Here is a 16,547-nt window from a genome sequence, read left to right on the forward strand (position 1 = left end):
CGTCACGTCGAGTGTGCGCTGACTGGATTATGTAGCGTATGACTAACACAGATGTTGTTGGGCCACCGCAGGGAGAGAGTGTTTCTCTCCTCAGACATTTCCCCCTGTCAGCCGGGGAACAAAGGTTGTGACCGCATCACAAGGGTGACCATGGTAACTGCGAGGAGGATGTTTTATGATGTCGGGCAGCGGAGGCTGCTGTGTCATCGGATCACCCCGACAACCTTGAGCATTTATCAATTTGTGGTCCTTACTGTCATCATAGACACACTCATACACACACACGCACACACGCACACACACACACACACACACACTCACACACATATGTACTGTACACACAAATACACAAAAAGAATGATGGTGTTCCAAGGTCAGCTAAGGCTCAATTTCACACATATAGCCTGCTCTTTATATCACAGTCTCTCTCTCTCTCTTACTCGCTCTCTCCTACTTGCTTTCTATCTTTCTTCCTTTCTTTCTTTCTTTCCCTCTCTCTCTATCTCTCTATCTCTCTCTCAGACACACACACACACACACACACACACACACACACACACACACACACCCTGTCTGGCAGACAAACACCATGTGGGTCTGAGGATTAACAGGGTCACCTCTCTGTTCTGAAGTCTGCTCATCTTCCTGATGGGAGACATTCATGAGAGAGAGAGAGAGAAAAAAAGAAAGAAAGAGAGAGAGAAAGAAAGAGAGAGGGGGGCAAGGGAAGGATGAGACGACAGTCATTCAGAAAGTGAAAAAAGATGCAGAGAGAAAATGAAAGCTCCAAACCAAAGCAAACAAGAGGCTCTAGAGCCAAAGGCCCCGGAGGATTGAGACATCCGGGATGTTGTTGGGGTGATGTGGTCATGGCAGTGCTTACCTAACAGTCTCTGGGGTCACAGGGGGTGGACAGCAAGGCTGTGTGTGTGTGTGTGTGTGTGTGTGTGTGTGTGTGTGTGTGTGTTTGTGTAGTCAGGAGGTAGTTTTTTTTTCTGTTTGTGTCTTTAGACTGACCCATTGATACACATTTTTATGCACATTCCTACATGTGGCACTGACAGTCTCTCTATCTGTCTGACTTACCCTTCCCTGACACGTACACGCAAATAAACACATACCATGCAGAGTCTCCCTCTCTGACACACATACACACACACGCACACAAACACAAATAAACACACACATTCTTTCCCTCTCTTACACACACCCACACACACAAATACACACATGCCGATTCTCTCCCTCTGCCACTCAGTCTGTCACGGTCTTTCTCCCACATTGTATCCTTTTCAGCCATGAAGGTTCAATAAAGTCAAATTAAATCCCTCCCTCTCTCTCTCTCTCTCTCTCTCTCTCTCTCTCTCTCTCTCTCTCTCTCTCTCTCTCTCTCTCTCTCTCTTTCTCTTTCTCTTTCTCTTTCCCTTTCCCTCTCTCTCTCATGCATTAACTTTTCCCTTCTTCTCATCTCTTTCTCTCTCCTATTTACACACACACACACACACACACACACACACATACACAGACACACACACACACACACACACACACACACACACAGACAGACACACACACACACACTTATCTCACTGAGCAAATATATATGTGTGTGTGTGTGTGTGTGTGTGTGTTTGTGTTTGTGTTTGTGTTTGTGTTTGTGTTTGTGTTTGTGTTTGTGTTTGTGTTTGTGTTTGTGTTTGTGCGTTGTGCGTGCGTGTGTGTGTGTTGTCCTGCCTTGATACGCCTGTAGGAGCCTCCTCACCTACCTGCATTCTGCCCCACTGCACTCCCACTGTGTGCATGCAGAGGAGCCATGATGCAGTGACCGCTCCCTTACGTTGCTGACCGCACGCACTGATGCTCCATATATAGCCAATAATGTGTTAAAAAGCCGGTCTGGTTGTAATTACGATGACCGACTCTGATCTGCTAAGTCTGAACTGATGTGTTGGAAATGGGCCGGATTAAGTCATGGCGTTTGTTGAGTGTTGGTTTTCTTCAGGGGGGGTGAGCACACACACACACTCACACACCCTGCATGTTCTCCTGTTGTTGGGGCGCAGGGTGTGTGTGTGTGTGTGTGTGTGTACTCACAATCCTCACTGAAGCAAAACCTCTCTCTTGCGCTTTCTTTCTTAACTGAAGAGTAACATGGAAAAAAAAGAGAATGGATTTCAACAGCAGTGCAAAGCTGTTTGAAGTTTTTTTTCGTTCTTTCTTTCTTTCTCTCTTTCTTTCTTCCCAGTAAATGCCAGAAGTTCAACTCTAGGCTTTATTTTTTTAACACACTACCTTTTGGTCACTATCTCTTGACATTTCTTCACTCCCCTCCCCCTCTTTTTTTCCGATCATTTATTTTTTTCACCATCCAATCCCTTTCTCAACCTTTTCAACTCCCAATTTTTTTTCAGCATGTTCCATCATATTTCTTCCAGAATGTTCCATAGATCTTGTTTGTGTCTTTAACATTCTCCGCTCTCCTCTTCATCCTCCCTCCCCATGTCCTCTCTGCCTCTCTGTCTCTCTCTCTTGCTGGACTAGACTGGACTGGACTGGACTGGACCGTCCCAGTGGTGGGATGTGATTTAATTTGGTGGCTAATCCTTTCCCCCCCGTCATGGCTCCAGTGGGTCACTGCCAAGTCCTGACCCGGCTCCTCCACGCTGGCCCTGATTATGATCTCAACCTCTGCAGCTGACTCAGCCTGCGCCTCCTCCTCCTCCACCACCTCCTGCTCCTCCTCCTCCTGGTTGTTTTCCTTTTCTCTTCTGTTAACCCTCCTCCATCCCCCTTTCTCCTCCTTCTCATTTTCCTTCTCTACCTCCTCCTCCTTTTCCTTCTCCTTCTTCTGCTTGTTTTCCTTTTTTCTTCCTTTAGCTCTCCTCCACTCCCTTCTTCTGCCTCCTTCTCTTCCTCCTTCTCCACCTTCTCCTCCTTCTCCTTCTTCTTCTTCTTCTTCTCTTTTTCCTTGCCATCATCATCCTTCTCTTCCATCACCTCTTCCTGATCGTCCTCCTCTTCCGTCTCCCTTCTCCTTCACCTCCTCCTGTACAGGCTCTTTCTTCCTCTCTTTCTGCTCCTCTCCTCCACCACCTTCTTTCTGTTCCTCTTCCTCCTGCTCCACCTGGTCTTCCTCCTCATCATCCTACTACCCCTGCACCTCCTTCTCATCCACCCCTCCTCCTTCTCCTCTTCTCCCCCCCCCCCCTTGTAAAGCGTGACCTTCTCCCAGTCTCTGAGTCGCTGGGATGACTCACCCCTCTGTCATCAGGAGAAACCCCCCACCCCACCCCACCCCCCACCCTATTTTGACACGCCACTGCGACCCCCCTGACCCCCGTGATGGAGTAATGGAGTAATGCGCTGGCCAGAGTCCTCCCCTATGATCTCAGCTCCAACAGGCCCAGTGAGGGGTGGTGTGTGTGTGTGTGTGTGTGTGTGTGTGTGTGTGTGTGTGTGTGTGTGTGTGTGTGTGTGTGTGTGTGTGTGTGTGTGTGTGTGTGTAACAGTTGGACCATGGTCTGATTGTTGCCTCCAGCAGACATCCCTTGACCATACCCTCCTCTTCCTCTGTCTTCTTGATGAGTTAGGGTGTGTTTAGAAGCATCTGCAAGAAATATGTGTTGGGTTGGGTGAGAGGTGTGTGTGTGTTATTTGGACAGGTCGTATATCATCGGTGCGTGCCGTGAGTGTGTGTTTCTTGAGTATTTGTGGATTGTGTGTGTGTTTGTGGCGGCCTTGTTTCTCTGTGTCTGTGGTCAGCCCTACTGCCTAATAAAGCAGGGCACGGAGCCTCCTGTTATCCCCTCAGCTTTCAGGCTGAAGACTAGACTCCACCAGTAGGGAATAGCCTGCTGTGACTGCCAAGCAAAACACACACACACACACACACACACACACACACACACACACACACACACACAATCAAACACACACACACACACACACACACACACACACACGCACACACACACACACGCGCACACACAATCAAATACACACACTCACACACACACACGCCACACGCCAACCACACAGGGGGAAAAACTTTTGTAGAACAGCAACTGCAGTAACTTGAACTGAGAGCGATTAAATCCGTCATCTCTGTTTTTTTTCTCTCTTTAACCCACCTCTGGGAGCTTTTGGCAACGTCCCACTCACATGTGTTTGAACGAAGAGAGAGAGAGAAAGAGAGAGAAATAGAGAGAGAGAGTAAAGGAGAAATAGAGAGAGAGACAGAGAGAGAGAGAGAGGGAGAGAGCGAGAGAGAAGGGAGGAGTGGCTCCGGTCTGGATGCTGCTACAGGATCTGCATGACTTCTCCACACATGCTGCCTGTTACTTCTGCGTGTCTTTCTCTCGTTCTCTCTCTCTCTTCCGTCACCTCTGTTGTTTGCGTGGTTGTCATCGCTTCCTCCGTCTCGCCCGGCGACTCTTCTCGCTCGCGCACGTTTTCCTTTGGACCGCCGTCCCCCTTCGAGCGCCCCTGCCCAGCCCAGCCCTGCCCAGGTGTCCCGGCTAGCGATGACTTGGACATGTGGAACGTAATGTGGAAGTACTGCATCTCCGTCCGCACTATAAGGTAAGAGCTTGGCTCTCCATTCTGACAGCTCGCTTTTTTCCCCTCTCCAAGCACATCTGGGGAAAAGGACGGCTGCGGAAGCCATGAGTGCTTTTCCAGAGGTGGAGACGAGACGGTATTCGCCGAGTCCCGCGGTTCAGCCCCGGGTCCACACCTGTTGAACACATTTGGCGTCTCACACAGCGGGCGACTTCAGTTCATCTTACCAGCCTGTTCCTCAGGTTTAACACTGACAGTGAAATGGCCAGTGCCTGATGATGATGTGGTTTCCATGTCTCTATATGCGGTGATCTGAGTCCAGCTTATGGGTTTCCCATGTGTGCTCTCAAGCAGCGGACGTCGGAGAACAGAGACGTAAACATAACATAACATAAACGGACGTGACTTCTACTAATGGAAGGGTAGCAGAGAGGGACATGACTGTTGAGAAGTTTGTGGCTTTAGCCGAATTTCTGTCTGTTCTGTTATGTTCTGTTCTGTTCTGTTATGTTGAGTTTGTGAACCAGTGTCACTGTCATTGTTGCTGACTGTCATACAAGTTCTTTTCTGTGTGAATGGAAAGTTGTTTAAGTTCTCTCAAAATTGAACCCAACCCAGTGTTTTTGATGTGTATTTGCCTAAAAAGGGAAGCCATGCCATTGCAGCTTTTCTTAATCAATGACTACGTGTTTGTCGGCCGCCTGATAACGGCTCAGTCTTTGATAGCAGTCTTTGATATTCCTCGAGCATTACTGGAATGGAGCTGGCTGCAGTTGGAATCTGGCTGTTTGGCTTGGGACGTCTGCTGTAACCCGAGTGGGCTTCCTCTCTGTGGCCCGCTGGAGGAGCGAGGAGTTTGGGGCATTAATAGCTGCGCTCCCCCTTGGCCATGCCGAGGGCTGGGAGGGCTAAAATTAGTGGCCGCGGGGTTAAGCCCGGAGCTGCCTGGAGTCAGGAGATCGGCCAATCAGATCGCTGCCTGCTCGTGACCCTGTAATTCAGATCCGCCGCTTTGGTCTCACCGCAAGATGGAGGAGTGTTGCCCCGAACAGAAAGCCTGACTGTTGTTGGGAAGGAGTTTGGGGTTGTGTGAGTGAGTTGCTGCGTGTGTGTGTGAGTTGTTTTGTGTGTGTGTGTGTGTGTGTGTGTGTGTGTGTGATAGAGTGAGTGTGTGAGTGTGTGAAACAGGGGGTGGTGGTGCAGCAGTTCTCCTGGTCGGTTTTCCATCTCTTGTTTTGTTCCGCTTCATGCCAGGTTTCTGTTACGCATTTTTTCCTCTTTTGCTCATGTGTCAGTTCCTCTCTGTTTTTCTGTGTATTCACACACACAGACACACACACACACACACACACACACACACACACACACACACACACACACACATACACTTCTACTTACAAACACATAGAGCTATACATTCTCAACTCCTATTCCTTCAGACATGCATTGAAAACATTATCCTACAACGAGTTCTCATTTAAGTTTTTTTTTAAGTTAACAGCATGAAAGTTCGCAAGTTCATTGCTGCGTTCAGCCGTTCCTATTCTCACAGGCTGAATAGGGGGGGTCTGTCTGTGAGCATATAGCCCGCATCTCTGATGCCTTTTCCCAGTGTGTGTTTAGGCTGGACTAAGTGATTGCTTTTCTGATAGCAGCCGTCTCTGGAAGAGGCAGCACATAGTTGAGTGTAACAGGAGGCCTCCCTGCTGTTTTATCTGTGTGTGTGTGTGTGTAGTGTGGGAGATTCTTCCGGGCATAGTCATAGTCCTCAGTTGCTGGTGCCCTTCATCTCTGCTGGAGATTCTGCAGACAGTGGTCTGATGTTTTGACACCACACACAACTACCTGGCTGTCACTCTTTCCTGCTCATTCCCCTCCCTCTCTCCCTCTCTGCCTCTCTCTCTCTCTCTCTCTCTCTCTCTCTCTCTCTCTCTCTCTCTCTCTCTCTCTCTCTCTCTCTCTCTCTCTCTCTCTCTCTCTCTCTCTCTCTCCCCGTAGTCTCTTCATCTTTGTTCTATGTGGTCAGTTCTCTGGAGTGGTTTGTCTAAGACCCGTCTACCCACCATGTCCACTCTCACTCTCTGGATTAGTGAGTCCATGCCAAGAGTCAGAGAAGACCCCACATGACCCACGATGAGTCTGGCTCCAGTTTATTTGCTGTGTACTGTATACCCCCCATACTCTACAGTACATATGGGCACAGGCACAGTTTAAGAGCCCAGTAGCAATACCAATATCAATACCAATCTCTGTCTATCTTCTCTGACTCGGTCACTTTCAGTATCACTACCTCTCTTTTTCTTTCTTTCTTTCTTTCATTCTCTATTTCTTTCTCTCTTTCTTTCTTTCTCTCTCTCCCTCTCTCCCTTTCTCTAACCATGTCTCAGTCTGTCTATCTCCTCTGACTTTGTCACTTTTTGGATCTATATCACTCCCCTTTCTCTCTCTCTCTCTCTCTTGCTTTCATTTTCTCTCTCATTCTGCACAAGCAGTCCCTCTTTATTCGTCAGGCCCAGGGGCGAGCCCAGGCGGCTGTGTGGGTAGGCCTCCCTGCCTCCCCTTTCCTCCCCTTTCCTCCGGCGTTACTCAAACTGTTGGTAATAAATTGGCTTAAAAAAAGTGTTGGCCTTGTGTGTGTGTGTGTGTGAAGGGGGTGCAGGCGACAAGGCAGAGTGTGTGTGTGTGTGGAGGGGGTGCAGGCGACAAGGCAGAGTGTTGGGGGGGGGGGGGGGGTGGGGGGCACTGCTGATGGGAAGTGTTTTCTTCAGAGGCCCCCACTGAGGCTGAGGCAGCGTGTTCAAAAACAAAAAAGGAGAGAATAAAGAGAAAACATGACGGAGAGAGAGAGAACAGAAAGGGGCAAAGGGGAGCACGAGCAAGAGCAAGGCTCAGGCAGACACACAGAGACAGAGAAGAGACAGAGAGAAAGAGAGCACTAGAGAGACCTGAAGGAGGACAGACGGCACTGATACGCACACACACACACACACACACACACACACACACACACACACACACACACACACACACACACTAACTTACACTAACACACATTAACTCAGACATGGAGATAAAGAGCAAAACTCTGTGGATAGGCTACAGAAAAACAGACGAAGGAGCCTGCCATAAATATGGAAAGAGAGTCAGAGGGAGAGAGAGGGAGGCTGAGCGAGGGAGAGACTACAGTCAGTGAGTGTAACTTTATAGCGAAAGCAACCCGATCGGGGCCAAAAAGACTGCAGGCGACTGCAGAGAGAGCACAGCGTATTATTAATTTACTGAGGTGGCCAACACACACGTCCTGACCAGCGTCTGCACACAGACCCGGAGAGATAGAGACCGCGACTGAGAGAAGAAGGGAACTTGAGGCCCTGGGAGAGAGAGAGAAGGAGAAGAGGAGAGAGAGAGAGAGAGAGAGGAGAGAGTCTTCTACATTGGAAGAGAAGACAGCGAGAGAAAGAAAAGAAGAGGAAGGAGTGGTGAACCCGAGGCCCTGGATGGCCTCACCGGAAGGACACTGACTAAAATCCCAGACATCCTGGCGTCCTCCGCTCCTCACGAGGACCACAGCTGACCGAGCCACCGGCAGACAGACTAACGGATGGTACACCTGGGGAGGGACTCTGAGGCAAACACAGATCCTAACACACACACACACACACACACACACACACACACAACACCTCCCTTTAGGGGTTTAGGCAGAGACGGCCTGGCCTGGCAGAGGAGGCCTGTGGGGGGACTGCTGGTGTTGTTGTTGGGGCGGAATTCTGCACCGCATGTACTGCGCTGTTCTCCCGGAGTGTTCCAGAAGCCTTAGGAGCCAGCCTGGGACAACTAGCTTGGATTTCAGGAGCTGAAAAACAAAACCGGACCCCGACCGGCAGAACGAGCAGTTCTGTGCTGCGCAGACACACACACACACGCATATACACACACACACACACACACACACACACATATACACTCACACTCATCCTAGACACACACTCATAGACAGGAGGACTATGCAGAGAAACTCAGCAGTTGTACGTCTCTTTCTCAAGTCATCCTGGAAACCAGTGTAGATCAACCAGACAAGCTCCAAATAACATCAAAACACGAGCGGAGCGGTCGCAGGGAACAGCGGTCCTAGTGTGGGTGAGTAAGAGCACTAACTGAGTCATTTCAGCCCCATTTGAAGTGGAGGAAACTGCTCCGTAATGTGGGAGTGTGGTTACCCAAGGGAGGATCTCGGCTGGAAAAGGGGGGGCTATTTTAAGACCGGTCCCGTCACTCGCTCTAAATCACAGGAGTGTTTGTCTATTTGCTTACTGGTTATGCAGACTGTACCCCCCCCCCCCATCTCATGGACTCATGGAAGACTGTTGTGTAACCATGTTGTGTATAGATGTATTGTTTTTATGTGTGTGTGTGTGTGTGTCTGTGCGTCTGGTGGTGTGTGTGGGGGGGGGCCTGTCTTCCAGTCAGCGAATGTTAGTGGTCTGCTACTGGACTGAATTGATTTTCTGAAGATGTTCTGGTTTGTCTGGTTTCTGTTTTGCGTTTGTGTGGACATTTCATGGCTCTCTGGTCTGCTATGCGTGGAATTCCTCTCATCCCGAGAACAGTTTGTCAGCCTGCGCGTCTCGCTCGCGGTCGTGGCGCTGTCTAGAGCCAGCTGGACATTAGTTTGTGACGGGAACACAAATTCCAGTGGTGCTGGGGTTGCTTTAACAGAAGTTACAAAAGATCGCTCGCTTGAGTCTATGATTTGCTTGGTTTCCCTCATTACAAAGTGGTTGTCCATGGTGCCATTTTCTGAATTAGAGAGAAGAAAGACCCTCATGGTGTCATGAATATAACTTGTTGAACGCGACTTCAATGTGATGTTTCAAGATTGGTAATTTGGCAAATTGTTAATTAAAACCTGTATTCAGAGTGAGAGTACTTTTGGACATTGGGGGGGGGGGGGGGGGGGGTTTGCTCTTTCCCTGCTAGTCTGTCCTGTCAGTCGGCCAGAACTGTAATTAGACGTAATGAATATTTCAGTGCCCGCGGTTTCTGTTTCCTCAGGTAATACGAGACAGCCTAGGCAGTCCAATGTCCTCAGCACAGCAATGAATAAGACAGGAGGTGTGTGTGTGTGTGTGTGTGTGTGTGAGAGGGTCATCTTTCATATTTTAATAAATTATTTTGATCTGCACTATATTATCTAATGTATCGCTTGCTTGGATAGGATAGAGTTCAGTGTTGGGATTGGGAGCCTATATTGCTCGATGTCTGACTGATGAGAGAAACATTGATATCACAGAGCTTTAACTCACAGGGTAGGAAGCTGAACATAAGTGTTTAGCTCGTAATATTCCAACATTATGAATATTTCTGTCAGAACATTAAACTATGTTTAATTGCTTTGGGACTGAACCTAAATAGATATTGCATCAGAGCGCTACTTAGTTTGTAACATTTACACTGTAAACGCACCGAATGAAATACGTTAAATCTCTGTATGGATTCTAATCAGTAGGCACTTGAGGTTTCCTGACATTAACATCCAGCATTCCAGACCTGCTCTTTGAGGAGTAAGCAACTCTACCCCCTTCACACACACACATTTTATATACTTTATTTGATTCCACTTTACAAGTCAAGTTACATAAGGAATCAAATTTCTTGAATAATCCAGTAGATTAAAGCAGTTCAACAATCCACCATGAGTCCACAGGTTCAAGGGTATAGGAAACATCGTCTCTTCCAAATAAACATGCTTCCTATAACTGCTGATATGGAACAGTATTTTACAAGCTGCTTAGCCTTAGTCTTATATAGTCCCCCAATACAAAGCCCACGGACCACCAACCTATGTACATGACCTAGGCTACCAAACACTAACACAATGAGCTGGCATTTGTAACCTAGGTTCTCAATGACCGAAATCAAAGGCTGGTATTTAAGTGTTTTTGCACAGTATGAGTCCTCCATAAATAGGTCAAAAGCACATGACACTTCAAATATTTTAACTGTTTTAGCACTCTGAGAAATTATGATAATGTCCGGTGTGTTTGCAATTCCAGAGAAGGTGTTTGCAGGGGAATAAAACCATTCAGAGTGGACAGTGGTGTGTTTGTAGATCTGCTCTTCCTCTGTGTGTGGGATCTGAGCAGCTATGAGGTCACACACACACACACACACACACACACACACACACACACACACACACACACACACACATATATACACACACACACACACACACACACACACACACACACACACACACTGCCCAATGTAGGCCCCTACACTCCCCCAACCCAATCCCGTTTGACCCCAGGCCATGGTCAGTCCGGGGCAGTCATCGCCCTGTTGGCCACCTGCCCCCCCGGCTCTGGCCAGCCATGTTTTATGCATCTCCCGGGGAGAGGGCGCAGGGCCAGACCGCTGTCCAGCACAATGCTCATCCAGCATTAATGGCTCCGGTGACCTCCGCTGACCTCCACTCCAAGATGAGGTCACACTGTCCCGCCTCACTTCCTGCCCGCATGGCAGAGCCCACTCCTGGATGGGCTGACCCCTGCACTCAATGTTCTAACACACACACACACACACACACACACACACACACACTCACACACACACACCCCCTGCCCATTATCTAGATAATGGTGAGGAGTACTGTCTTCAGCCAAAGACAGGTATTGATTTTTTGTTTTTGTCTTTGCCCCTGTAATGATTTGCTATCTCACACTTCAGTTTATCCCCCCCCCCCCCAATTCTGCACTTGCCCAGCATGCAATGGGACAGGCCATTATCGTCACCGTGGGGGGGGGGGGGCAATTATTGCTTTCCAAAACTACCCGCTGGGGCCGTGGTTTTCCTTTTAGTGTGCCGAGGTGTATGATGATGTTGCATGGTGCTCCTCCTCCTCCCTGGCCATCTTTAAACACGCGAGAGCTTTCTCTCAGAACTGCGTATAGCGTCGGGGCCTCCTCTCTCTCTCCGTGGGACTGGATGCATCCCAGCTTCAGCCAGCATGGCCGTGCTGTGCAGCGCTGCTCCTAGCGCATGATCTCCGTCCCATGCTGTTACGTAAGCCGTATAAACATCATTAGGCTTGTAAAACAGCCAGCAGCCTCAGAGGGGCTAGTGGAGAGGAAACACCACACATTTATTTCTCTCTCAATGAGAGAGAGAGAGAGAGAGAGAGAGAGAGAGAGAGAGAGAGAGGAGGAACGGTGCGGGAGGAAAGAATGCTTTTGGGGTGGAAACACTTGGAAGAGGAAGGGAGAATCCTACTGCAGCTCTAGATGGAACTGGAGAAGTGTCCAAGCATCTACTGACTCCTCCATGGAGGCAACACTTTGTTCTGAACGCCGGAGTACAGTACTGTACAGAAGGTCCAGGTTCTTGCAGAGCGCTTTGATGTCTCTTAAAGGTGGAGCCGTGGTGTTAGGCATGGTATCAGGTCCTGTGTCTGCCACATCTCATCAGCAGAAGCCTCTACTCCTCACGCCTAGCCTAGCCTCTCCACTCACTCTGTTATCTGCCCTCCTGAAATACACAATACACTCTATGGTTCAAAGTACAGAAAGAAAAGAAAAGAAAAGAAAAAGGCCTAGCCAGTGGCCTGCAGGGAGACTACCAAAAGACGCCATGTGGCTCTCTGATTCCTGCTCTGGCCTTTGCTCTGGTCTTTTTCTCTCTCTCTCTCTCTCTCTCTCTCTCTCTCTCTCTCTCTCTCTCTCTCTCTCTCTCTCTCTCTCTCTCTCTCTCTCTCTCTGCAATTATTTCCACAAAGATTCCCTTTCACTGTTGTTGGCGAGAGCGTCTGCGCTTGGCCTGCAATGGGCGCCTCATTAAAAGCAGCTTCAGCACTTTGTGTGAGTGTCTGAGAGCCATGCTGCTCCCTTCACAGCTAAGGCTCCAAACACGAGAGAGAAGGGAGAGAGAAAGGGAGTCATATTAGAGAGAGGGAGAGAGAGAGGGGGGTGGGGGGTGGATAGATAACAGGCTTTCTTCTCAAAAGCCAATGCGCCCGCCGCTTGACTTTTTTTTTTTCAGTGTTGTTAATGGGAAGAAATAGCTGAACATCCATTATTGTTTGTGTCATGTCACAGCCAGAACTCACAAATATTTATTTGCTTCATTCCATTAGTTGTCAGCGCCATTGGAACCCAGCAGAGGTGCCCAAACCATTGGGCATCGGCATAAATCATCATCCGCCACCAAAACAAACTTTCATCCAACTCTGGATGTGTTTCCTTGGCAAGCCACAATATAGGTTGTTGCATTACTTTAATGGCACATTAGTTTTCTTGACAGTTCAGAGAAGAGTTGTTGTTTTGTACCTGTGCCAATTATAGCAAGAGTTCAATTTGTGTCTGTGTGTCTAGGTCTTAGGCCACATAGGGAATGTCCAAATTGCTAAGAGGGCACATTTAGCTACAGTGAGGAGCCTCCCATAATGGAACAATGGCATAAGATACATCAATTAAAAACGTTACCTCTAATCCTAAACAACCTTGTCCCCCCCCAAATGTACACAGAAGAAGATTAGCTTTACCAATGAGTTATTGAATACTTGGTAGCACTTCAGGGTGCTTGAAATAGGCAGACAGTATCGATATCAGGGACTGTGTAAGTGTAACAGAACTCTGGAATCTGAACCTTGACATGGCATAATAAAATGCCAGTGAAGTAACTCAGTCCAGTAAAGGCCTAAACACAGATTTATGGCTGGCGACTGGCAACACTGAGTAGGATCTATTGAAGCGGATGGGGCAACGCATGCAACAAGTGGAAGCCACGGCCGTCGCATGGCTCCAATCGGCCCCGTTGATACGTCAATAGAAAACAGCTGAATGTTGAGTGTATCTCCACTGAATCGACGGGGGATCGCATCGCCAGTCGTGTGTGGAGTAAAGTGATCAACAGAATTCCACCATCGCATCTGACAGTCGTGATGCCGGCCGTGTGCGGTGGGCTTGAATCGATGGGGGATTGTGATGTCGCCAGTTGTGTGTGTAGCAAAGAGATCAACAAAACTCCACTGTAGCATCGCTAGCCTTTTGAGGTGAGCTTAATGCTTCAGTCTCCACCTATACCCCCCCCCCCCCCCCCAGTGCCTCCTCCCCCCCCCTGTGGGGTCTGGACTGTCTGTCCACCCAGAGAGTGGACTGTATCAGTGTGGGCCGTCAGGCACAAGGGGTCTGTCCCCCGTGGTGGCTATGAAGCCCGTCCCTGGGGCTATTGATCTGAGGCGGCGGCTGGCACAGAGCTTTTAGTTATTGTTGGCAGGAGCCTTTTGAAGGGCTCGCCGGAGCCACTGATAGATTTGGGGCTGGCTTTGAAGAAACTGCTCTTTTCAGGGCTTTGGAAGAAATGATGAACTGCCAGGTGAGAGAAAGAGAGGGAGAGAGAGAGAGGGAGAGAGAGAGAGAGAGTGCGAGAGAGAGGCTTTTTGAGGCTTTCAAGAAAGTTCAAAGGGAACTGCCATTACTCAAACTTCTGCCCTGGCCGTACACAATCACGTGGTGGGGATGGTGAACGAGGAGCTATTGTAATATTAACATCTGCTCTAATTACACGTCTGCAGCTCGCCTGTGCGGAGGGAAATGAGGCTCGTTTGTGAGCGCCGAGTTCAATAAAAGCGGCAGCGTCACTCAGGCCACGGGGGAGGAAGCTGTTGGCGCGTGGAGCGCCGCGCTCGCCTTTTAGTCATCTGATTGTTAATGCTCTATGAGGTGTTTCCTGTCTTCTCCTCTCTCCTCGCCCTCTCCTCTCTTCTCTCTTTTTGTAGATCAGACTACACCCACCCCACCTCCACCCCACCCCACCTCCTCCTCCACCTCTCTGCCCACACTCTCTCTGTCTCCTGCTCTCATTGTCTTATCGCCTGTTTTAGTATTCATGAGTGGCACGCGCCCAATGACGCGTATTGAGGCCCCACAGATCAATTACTCTGCATTGGGCCCTATCAATCTCTCTCCTCCACCCCTCCACTCCACCCCCCACTCCACCCACCCCACCTGCTCTCATCTCAAGTCCTGCCTGCTCACGACCCATCCCTCATAATGACACCCATGATTATTCATGAGAGAGGGATAGGGAGAGAGAGATTGTGTGTCTCTGTGTGTGTGGGAGGATGTGTGTGTGTTAGAGAGACAGAGAGAGCGAGAGAGAGAGAGAGAGAGAGAGAGAGAGAGAGAGAGAGAACTATCTGGAATGGAGGGGAAGAACAGGAGGAAATCCCCGTTCTGTGTCCAGACGTGACGTGCTAAATGTCCGTGCGTGGTTCCCCTCCTTCTCTCGTGTGTCCACTCTGCAGTTCACTTGTGTGTCCACCCTGCAGTTCTCTTGTGTGTCCACTCTGCAGTTCTCTTGTGTGTCCACTCTGTAGTTCTCTTGTGTGTCCACTCTGCAGTTCACTTGTGTGTCCACTCTGCAGTTCACTTGTGTGTCCACTCTGCAGTTGTCTTGTGTGTCCACTCTGCAGTTCACTTGTGTGTCCACTCTGCAGTTCACTTGTGTGTCCACTCTGCAGTTCACTTGTGTGTCCACTCTGCAGTTGTCTTGTGTGTCCACTCTGCAGTTCACTTGTGTGTCCACTCTGCAGTTCACTTGTGTGTCAACTGCAGTTCACTTGTGTGTCCACTCTGCAGTTCACTTGTGTGTCCACTCTGCAGTTCACTTGTGTGTCAACTGCAGTTCACTTGTGTGTCCACTCTGCAGTTCACTTGTGTGTCCACTCTGCAGTTCACTTGTGTGTCAACTGCAGTTCACTTGTGTGTCCACTCTGCAGTTCACTTGTGTGTCAACTGCAGTTCACTTGTGTGTCCACTCTGCAGTTCACTTGTGTGTCCACTCTGCAGTTGTCTTGTGTGTCCACTCTGTAGTTGTCTTGTGTGTCCACTCTGCAGTTGTCTTGTGTGTCCACTCTGTAGTTTCTTGTGTGTCCACTCTGCAGTTCACTTGTGTGTCCACTCTGCAGTTCTCTCTCTCTGTCCCACCGTGCCACGGGACGTCTCCCCACGTCAGGCTCATCTCCAGGCCCAGTGCTGTGCAAGTGGTGTGCTGCTTATGTGTGAGATTAATGGGGCTTTTGCAGGGGAGCCGTATTTCAAAGGCCCTTCCTGATTTGTATGGACAGGGTAGGCTAATGCCTCTATATTAGTGCACACATCACTTAGGTTTGAGTGATGCTGCATGTAGAACTCATTTCCATGTACATGCACACACTTCAAACAGATGCCAGTACACCAGTCAGCCCCCCTCTCCAGTATGCTGCTGAATATCTCCCTGTGTGTGTGTGTGTGTGTGTGTGTGTGTGTGTGTGTGTGTGTGTGTGTGTGCGTGTGTGTGTGTCTAGTGCAGAGCTGGCACACGTACAGCAATTAGCCTACATCAGCGCTGGTGTGTCATTGCTGTCAGTTAGCGACTATTGGCCTCAGATGTCTCAGATGTGCGTGCGTGTGTGTGTGTGCGTGTGTAACCGGCTTCAAGCAACTGCTACACGTGTGTGTGTGTGTGTGTGTGTGTGTGTGTGTGCAGATGGTGCAGTGTGAAGTGGGATCGTCCAGAGTGCCGGTGGGCTGGGGAGGGCTTGGCTGCTGTCGATATAGTCCAGGCAGCTGGCGAAGCCTCCCTCTCCCTCCATCCATAATGAATGGACAGACCTGATCACAGTGAGTGGTCCCCGAGCATCAATCTGTCCTCCTTCCTCTCTAATGAAAAGCACTTTTAATGTCCAATTAGCCAGCAATACCACATGCACTTTGTGTACGTGCACACGTGTGTGTGTGTGTGTGTGTGTGTGTGTGTGCGGATGTTTGTGTGCTTGTTTTTTTCGAGTTTGTATTTGAAGAGGTTTTTTTTTGTGTGTGTGTATGTGTGGGTTTTGTGTGAATATGTGTGTTTGTTTGAATATCACTTTGTATGTGTGCTTTCATGTGCCTGTGTGTGTGCGTGTGTGTGTGTGTGTGTGTATGTGTGTCTGTGTGTTTCCCCCC

General features: G+C 49.2%; 1 protein-coding gene across 4 annotated transcripts in view; it reads left to right on the forward strand.

Annotated features, from left to right (window-relative positions):
* iqsec1b (IQ motif and Sec7 domain ArfGEF 1b) overlaps positions 1 to 16,547 on the forward strand; it is a 196,277-nt gene that overhangs the window by 113,164 nt on the left and 66,566 nt on the right. The window contains exon 1 of one of the 4 annotated variants that reach the window (XM_062544438.1): positions 4,502 to 4,581. The exons of the other annotated variants lie outside the window; for them this stretch is intronic. Coding sequence (XP_062400422.1) covers positions 4,535 to 4,581 — 47 coding nt within the window. The 5' untranslated portion in view covers positions 4,502 to 4,534. Of the gene's footprint in view, positions 1 to 4,501; positions 4,582 to 16,547 lie in introns of those variants that run through there. 4 annotated transcript variants of the gene reach the window in all.

This window comes from Sardina pilchardus, chromosome 9, assembly GCF_963854185.1.
Source record: "Sardina pilchardus chromosome 9, fSarPil1.1, whole genome shotgun sequence".
NCBI classification, from domain to species: domain Eukaryota; kingdom Metazoa; phylum Chordata; class Actinopteri; order Clupeiformes; family Clupeidae; genus Sardina; species Sardina pilchardus.